Source organism: Arachis hypogaea, chromosome 9, assembly GCF_003086295.3.
Source record: "Arachis hypogaea cultivar Tifrunner chromosome 9, arahy.Tifrunner.gnm2.J5K5, whole genome shotgun sequence".
In the NCBI taxonomy this organism is placed as follows: domain Eukaryota; kingdom Viridiplantae; phylum Streptophyta; class Magnoliopsida; order Fabales; family Fabaceae; genus Arachis; species Arachis hypogaea.
The window spans coordinates 91,121,076-91,129,984 of record NC_092044.1 but is presented as its reverse complement, the minus strand read 5'-3'; the positions used below and the strand labels follow the sequence as shown (position 1 = coordinate 91,129,984).

The 8,909-nt window shown below is 31.3% G+C and overlaps 2 protein-coding genes across 2 annotated transcripts; both read right to left on the bottom strand.

Annotated features, from left to right (window-relative positions):
* Positions 1-301: 301 nt before the first annotated feature.
* On the bottom strand, positions 302-1,414 carry LOC112709309 (uncharacterized). Its single transcript, XM_025761203.1, has one exon. The coding sequence runs from the start codon at positions 1,412-1,414 to the stop codon at positions 302-304; it is 1,113 nt and encodes a 370-aa protein (XP_025616988.1).
* A 1,748-nt stretch (positions 1,415-3,162) lies between these two features.
* Positions 3,163-5,871, bottom strand: LOC112711207 (transcription factor MYB30). Its single transcript, XM_025763813.3, has 3 exons — positions 5,445-5,871; positions 5,221-5,350; positions 3,163-4,160 (listed from the first exon to the last, which is right to left on the bottom strand). Exons 1-3 carry the CDS (start codon positions 5,575-5,577, stop codon positions 3,563-3,565), a joined length of 861 nt encoding a protein of 286 aa, XP_025619598.1. The 5' UTR covers positions 5,578-5,871; the 3' UTR covers positions 3,163-3,562.
* Positions 5,872-8,909: the final 3,038 nt, after the last annotated feature.

Below are 8,909 nucleotides of genomic sequence, written 5' to 3'. Positions count from 1 at the left end.
TACTCAACACACTAATCACGGCATCGAATGGAATTAAAGGTGATTAAAATAATTAATTTAAAAGCATAAGAAACATGTTTTTCACATACATCACATAATAAGGAAGGAGAAGTAAAACCATACAATTAATATGAATAAGTGGGTGAAGGATTTAATAAATCACTCAGATTAAGCATAAAATATATCATAAAATATGGGTTTATCATCCCTCCGCCTGCAAAACCACTTGAAATGTAGTTGATAATTCCCTTGGATAGGGGGTTTCGACCTGTTTTTGCCTGCTTTCTCTTTCTATTTCTCGCTACCTTCGGGTCAAAATGTACTTGTCTAGGAGTCCTTGCCTTGCCAACCTTTCCAGCAGATCCTTTGCCATTACGCATTCATCCGTTGTATGCCCGAACTTCTGGTGGAGTGCGCAATGTTTATTTTTGTCTACATATTTCTGGTCTTGATATGTCCCTGCTCTGGCTGGTGGTCTGATAAGTTTATTGTGCAGGATCTCCTTGATTTTGTCCTCCCGCTTCGTGTTGAATTTTGTGTATAAATTGAACATAGGTGCTAGTTTAAATGGCTTTCTTATGTCTCGGCTGGTAGACCTTTGCGGTCTTTCTTCTTCTTTTTTCATTGGCTTTTCATTTCTTCGGGCCTCCCTGAGTTCTTCGATTTCGATCTCGCCCTGGGCTTTTTCTCGAAATTCTTTGAGCATTTTCGATTTTGTCACCGCAATCGCTTCCTGGAACTTACCTGGTCGGAGGCCGCTTTTGATTGCATGCAATTGTACTTCGGGATTAAGATCAGGTATTTGCATGGCTGCTTCTGTGAACCGCATCATGTATTCTCTCAAGCTCTCTTGCTGTCCCTGCTTAATGGTGCTGAGGTAATCTGAATCTTGTATATAGATCTTTGACGCTGCAAAATGGTTTACAAATAGTTTAGTGAACCTATCAAAACTAGATATTGATCCTGCGGGCAGGTTAGAAAACCATAATAAAGCAGCTCCGTCCAAAAAGGTCGGAAAGGATCTACACAGGATGGGATCGGAATTGCTATTAAGGAACATCATTGATTCAAACTTCGTGACGTGAATTTTGGGATCTCCAATCCCCTTGTAAGGTGCTAATGTCATCGGAAGTGTGAAATTCTTGGGCATTTTGAAGCTCATTATTTCTTTCGAGAAGGGATTATTTCGCCGTCTTGTTGTTCTAACGTGAGTTTCCCCTGTTTTAACATTTGATTCTGACTGGTGCTCTTCATGTTGATCGGTGTTTTTCTTCTTGCTTTTTCGTTCGTTGTTGTTTTGCATTCCGGCCAATAGTTCGGCCATCCGCTGGTTTTCTGCGAGCAGGGCAGCGTTTGTGGCTAACAAATCAGCATTAGTGGGATTATTTGAAGGGGTCGCCGAGTGATCCGTCATGGCTGAGTTCCTGCAAAAAGGAGAGAGCGTACAAGGCAAATATGGTATTCGTCAGAAAAAGGAAAAACATGAGGTTTTGGGCCCCACGGTGGGCGCCAATGTTCGTGCAAGGTCACTCTTCTCCGAGCTATACTCCAAACTCCGGGGAGAGACTGGTGAGGTGTGTCCGGAATGTGGGATGCCTTGCTTGAACACGACCCGAGCGGGGTACCTACAAAAAGGACTCCGACGCTCAAGTTAGTGAAAGATATTTTCTCAAGATGAATACAAAAATCACTTAAGAGTGTATGTGTCTGTGCCTTTTTTCGATGCCTCCCTTACTTAGTGACCCGTCTTATAGATTTTATTGTTGAGTTTAATTGCGGGTCTGTTGTAGTGAATCTCGAACTTAGCCGAGATTATTGGGTAGTTATGGTCATAGTGCAATTTCCATGGTTATCTTATTGTGAATGTTGCAATTGTGGCCGAGATATGGGTCATTGATTCCGATTTTATAGGATGTGGTACAGCAGGTATTGTCATGTAGTATTGATGACCATGTTTATATATTCACTAAATCTTAGCATAGCACATGAATACGATTAACTCTAATATCAGAGCACTATTATCGGATTTTCATTTTAGCTCTTTATAAAATTAAAATAAGTATTCATTCTATTTTCAGTTAAGTATTTACTTTAAATAATTTTTATTTGGATTAAGAACATAATCAAGTGGAATGTTTTGAAATTATAAAAAGTAAAAAAAAATTACAAGATTACTTTTAATACTAATAATTACTTTAATTATTTTAACTAAATCTAAATAGCTTTTTGTTTTATATGACGCAAACAAATGCCTTGCCTTTTAAGTGTTATATCTTGAAGAAATACTGAGATATTGTAGATAATGATCGGCAAGTCATTCCTATTTGGAATAGTGGGACCCTAGACCTTAATTATTGTTCTTTTCTATAGTACACTCCTATTTACTTTAGCCATAAAGTGAAATGTGCGTATCATATGAGTGCAATAATGAGTGCCAGATGTATGTATGTAACTATGCACTGTTATACATATCAAAGTCTCTCTTTTTTTTTTAATTTGAATTAGAATGCATGTTTGAAAAACCAATTTAGGTTAACATAATAGTTAGTTTATTAATCTATTTAAATAAATATTAAAAATTTAAATTACGTTATATATATATATATGAAATAATTTATTAATTAATAATAAATTTTTAAATAAAATTCTAATATACAAGGTATTATTCCTTAATTTATTAGAACAAGAGATACCATACAAAAAAATGTATGTCAAAAAATTTAATAAACTATAAAAACAAAACTAAAAAAAAAGATTATGTTATCACTTTTAATAAGAGAAATTCTATGATGTTTTCTAAATTCTTGCCTAATTTACCTAAATATAACTAATTTTTATTGATGAAAAAAATATTATGAATTGATTAATCTTTAATAGTGTATTAAGATATTAATATATACAAAGGTTGAATAATGATGTAGCACCACCACACCCACTTGTGCCCAAGAACAGTTACCCAGACAGCCCAAAAGTTTTACTTTCCGTCATTTACGAAATCACTTGCAACTTGCAATTAAACAAATGTCACCTTGCATGGACTAACTCAAATTTTATAATTTCTTCCATGTATTAACGATTAATCAAAGCAAAATAAAAGCAAAAATATATATAAAACAAACCAGATTTTTTTCCAAAAGATTTAGGGTTCAACAGAAGCACACATAACAAATTTGAATACTTATATTAGTTGACATACTTTAGTACATCATCGTTTATTTGTATTACAATCAAAGAGGTCTAAGCCCTAATCAAATACGACTAAAATAGTAAAATCTATAAAGCTGAAAAATGTTAGAGACTTGGTACGTATTCTTTTGGGCCCAAGTATACATTAAACCAAGTCATTGTGCATTGTTTCACTCACTTTTGGTCCCTCATCCGATCCTCTGTCCCCACCACACCAGAAATTAATGTACAAATTGAATGCCATGTAACGGTCAATTCAAGTTACCATGATGGTCAAAATCAATTATGATGATCATAATGCAAAGTATTCTAATCCTCTAATAAAAATAATTTCATGTTCCAAGATGCATGCACGGTTTAATTTTTGAGAAAAATTTCAGAACTCTGGCAATTCTATTGACTCCCCAGTTCTAATGAATATGTCATACCAAAAATCCATGCCATCATCCTCAAAGTTTGCACTTGGTTGGAAGCATAAATTCTCCTCCGAATTATTAAATACTGGGTCATAATATTGAAGTGAGGGCAACTCATTATTTGAGATTGTCATGTTGGTGGTTTCATCATCAATTCCTGCCTCTGTCCATAAGCTTTCATCAATTATGTTCTCCAAAGAATCTTCTAGCTCCTCATTCTTGATGTTCATCATGTTCATGATCTTTCTTTCACCAGTATTTGTGGCTGATGAGAATTCACTAGAGGTTGTTGTTGTAGTGGTGGTGCATGATGCTGAAGTTGTGTCCACTTCAGGGAAATTACTATTGAGACTTGCTGGTTCCGATGATTGAACAGTTATGGTGCTTGAATTTGAATCAGAACGTTTGATCTTTGACTTATTAGATACCCTTTTGGTATCTGATGATGATGAATTCATTTGGTTTGGTTTGATGAGCCTCTTCTTCAAATGTGTGTGCCACACATTCTTGATTTCGTTGTCTGTTCTTCCGGGTAATTTTGCCGCAATTGCCGACCACCTTAAAAGAAAGGATCAAATTCGATCAGAAACTAATATTGTATAGCATTGGTTATTACTTAGGTGTAAAAATATAACGAGTAATGTAAAATTTACCCAAATTCATATATATTAAAAAAATTGGAACCATATAATAAAATATTCAACGTTTTCATTATGTTAATAAAAAAAATTTAAAGTGAGGATATTTGTGAGATTATTATTATTGCTTTGAGATTCGTAATCAGTTTGCTTATCATGCACAGTGAATAAGAAAACAACAAAAGTTGAAATATCCTTGTCTAATTGTAGATTACGTTGGAGAGTGAACAATGAAACTCAATGTTTTGATACTACTATATATGCATGTGTTGCACATAGTACTATAGAATGCATGTGACATAAACTGCCACACTAAGATTCTTGCACAAGCCACAGATCTATAAGAGAATCTTGTATAGCCCTACATTTTGTTATCTTAATGCGTGTAACAGGGTCTTCTCATATTCTCAAATTATTAGTACTATCTTTTACTTCTTTTTGACATTATTTCAATAGAATTATATTCAGGGTCCAGTACAATTTACAAAGATGACCATAATATCAATTAAATTAAAATTTCAATTCTAATGTGAAAGATATTTTTAAAATAATGAAAATGCATGGTATTTAATTTTATTTGGAGAGTCAAATTAAGGTGGCAGAATACCTAGATTTTGTCGCCTGCTAATGGCTTTATTCGATTATTATTAGTCCTTCATTGAAAGCTTAATTAATATTTGTTGACGCAACGTTTTCAATTTTGGATTTCATAAAAGTTGACAAATAATGACACGGGACCCCACCACCACCTTCAACTCATCAATAATGAGGCCTAGCTTTTAATTTTCTTCTGTGAACTCATGAATAATAATCCAGCTTCTTGAAACAGGAGACGAAAACTAATACTACTGAATCAACCATTTTATTATTTTACAAATTAAGGATAACTATTAAATCAAGAAAACAGCATCATCCATGCATGTTAAAGATACATGATGAGAGAAGATGTCATGCATGAATCTTGAATCATGAATATGTACCTGTTGCCAAGCATTTCATGAAGCTTGATGATGGTTTCTTCTTCTTCAATGGTGAAATTCCCTCTCTTGATATCAGGCCTCAGATAATTTATCCACCTTAATCTGCAGCTCTTTCCACACCTTAGCAACCCTGACCAAATTGTCATCGTACTCAGAATTAATCATTCATAAAACTAATCGATCTGACGTATAAAAAGAGGTACATGAATAATTATATTTCTAACCTGCTTGCTTTGGGAGGGCACGCCAATTGCCATGGCCATGTTTTTGGATGTAAGAAATGAGGATTTGATCTTCCTCTGCCGTCCATGGACCCTTCTTCAATCCCATCTTTTCACAACAAGGAGCTCTCACCATCTTTGCTTCTTGTAATTTCTTATGCTGTTAACTAACTAGTACTAGTACTAGTTATGAAAAGAGAGAGTAGTGAATGAAGAAGACTAGTACAAAGTATTTGTGATATGTATAGTATATATAATTTTTTTGTTGTGAAAAATGGGGATATTAATGTGATGAAATGAAAGCCCGTGATGGCGAGCTAGTATTTATCATTGGATATTCCGCACGCCAAGAACGGTCCAAAGACGAGAGAGGCATCTTCTTCACTTATTCAAACCTTTTTAATTAGCACCTTCCTCGAAAGAGTGTCACTCTCTCTCTATCACACACAATGACATAAACATAAGAATATAAAATTATTATTAATTTAACAATTTAATTTTGTTACTATTTGTATAATACTATACATCATAAATAAGTGAGACTAGTATTGAGGTTTAAATTAAAAGATTTTGTCACATGTCACATTGGTGAGTGGTGACCGACTACAATAATAAGCACAAATTTGATTACATATATTTACCTATTTCCGTAACAAGAGAGGAGTTAGATAAAATATTAAAAAAAAGTTAAAAATATTTATACAATAAATTAAAACTAAAATAAAATTTTAAAAGAACTAAACTAATATTTATATATAATTTACATATAAAAATATAAAATTAAAGATCATCGCTTTCTTTTTCTATCACCTGATTTCGTCTCTGCCTCAAACACACCTCATTTACTTGTAAGTTTTGTTATTATTATATGCTCAATTAAAATATTATCTTATAATTAATTATTTTAATTGTTACCAAAAAATAATATTAATAATTAAAAAAACATATATGAAATTTAATATCTTTTCTTATTAAAATATTTTCTTATGTTTAATTTATTTCCTTAATGGAAAGATTTAACTAGACCTGTATGTTATAGTTAATAGATTATGAAAAAGGTCAGGGAAGGGAACAATATTTTAAGTGAAAAAAAATAGAAAATTATTTAATATTAGTTTAAATATAAGGTAAAAAAGCAAAGAAAAAATTTTGATCACCTAACATTTTTTATTAATGATTATTAATCAAATTTTGAGGAACTCTATTATTCTATCTATAAAATACGAAATCTTAATTAGTAATTACTTCACATTTAATTATAAATTCTACCACTATTTATTCATTTTTTTAATATATTTTTCGGTGGTATTCAATTAATATGGGAAAAATCACACTTTTCCAATGATGCATGTAAAACCTTTTCCCAAATATTTTATTAAATCGAAAGATATATTGACTCCCAATAATTGTATATTAATATATGAGGAATGTTAGAAAATTATTATGATTTATTATTTTTGTTTATTAATTAATTATTAGTATTTTTTGTTTTTGTTATTCATGGTATAATTACAAGGGAATTGGAGTTGTTGCGCTTCTACACTCCTTTTGTAGGTTTCATTCTCTACGGTGATCAGCGGCGCACGATGTGTTTGAGCACTGGAGTTATTGTGCTTTCATTTTCCTTTCACAAGTTTTTCTTCTTTTTGATTTTGGGTAATCTAAAGTGATTTAGGGTGAAATTACTTTAGTGAATTAGGATTAGCTGGCAGCGGCAGAGCTTTGATTTTGCGTCACGGAGGCCAGTCGTAGCTATCTTGAAAAATTACAACGAATAAAAAAATAGCAGATAATTTACCGCCATTATCTTCTACATATCTTGTAATGTATTTTTTTATAACTTGAAAGTTTAAAAACAGTAAATTAGCCACTCCACTGATTCAAGTTGGTTAGCAATTAATATTTTAAAGTATAAATTAAAACTGAGTATGTTATTACTTTATTAAATTAAAAAATTAAAAATAATAATAAAAAATAATAAAGTTTAATTACTTTCTAGTATTTTTTTTTTAATATATAAGGCCAATCGCATATTCTTAATGAACATAATTACATGATTTTATCTATCTCGTCAAAACTAATTAATTTTTTCGACTATATTTTTCATGTTTATTTGATACTATTTAATATTAAAATTATGATTTGACCAGTTAATATTAGTAACCGTTTATTTAAAACTTTAATTTAATGAAACATTTTAACTTTGTTAGTTATGTAAATAATATAATATATATATTAGATGAGAAAAAACATTTTATTCATGAAATAGCCATAGAACACTTACAGATAATAGAAGATATTAGATCTAAATTTTTTTTAAAAATTAAATATTTTTCTTTTGTTAAACTAAAATAAAACACTTCATTCAATATTCGATTTCATAAAATCTTAATACGTAAAAATAAAGATAAATTCTACTCTCTTTTGTTTTTAAAAATTACAAAGGTAGTACAGTCCAATATTGAATTTATACGATTTGATGTAACTTTGGTCATTTTTCTTTAATAAAGGATCTTTCCAAAATAGGCTATATATATAAAATTAACTGTTAATTAGTTAATATTAACTAATTTTTTATTATAAAATATTTTTTTAATTTTAATTTCTTAGAAAATTTAGGGTTTATGATAAGGATTTAATATTTAAAATTTATGATTAATACTTAGGATTGAAAATTCGGAGTTTAAAATTTATGATAAAAATAATTTAAAAAATTAATTCTTTAGTTGAACTCATTAATTTTATTTAATCGTGTTAAAATAAAAAAATTATTTAATCATGCTTTATTATTGGTGTTTTTTAAATCTCAGAGCAGCCAAACTAATATATAGTTGTCGAGTTAATTAAGTAACGCAGATTTTAAGAAAATTTCTGTAAATGTCGTGTGTATTAGGGGTGGCAAGCGGGGAAGCCCGCCCCGCCCCGCCAGAAGTCCGCCCTTTGACGGGCTGGCCCGCCCCGCCCCGCCTAATTAGGCGGTCCTAGAATCCTAGCCCGCCCCGCCTAACTGTGGGCTGGCGGGCTGGCGGGCTTAGCCCGCCAAAGCTCCTTTTTTTTTTACTATTAACTACTAAGTAATATATATAATTTCACAACCATATTAATAAATTTATAATTTCTAATGGCATAAAAAATTATATTTTTTATATTCACAAACATTAAAGTCTTTGTAATTATAAATATCTAATAAATATAATTATAAACCAAATTTTCATTCAAAATATAAGTATAAATATTCTCTCCAAAGCAAAATAAACATAATCCAAAACATAATTATAAATATTGTCTCCAAAATAACATAAACATAATTCAAAACACTCAATTTTTATCTTCATACTCTTGTAAGTTAGGTTGGGGGAAGTTAGGTTTTAGGAAAAAAATTGCAAAAATACCCCCTCACTAAAAAAATCTTAGCCCGGCGGGGAAGCCCGCCCCGCCCCGCCAAAGCCCGCCAAAACCCGCGGTTTA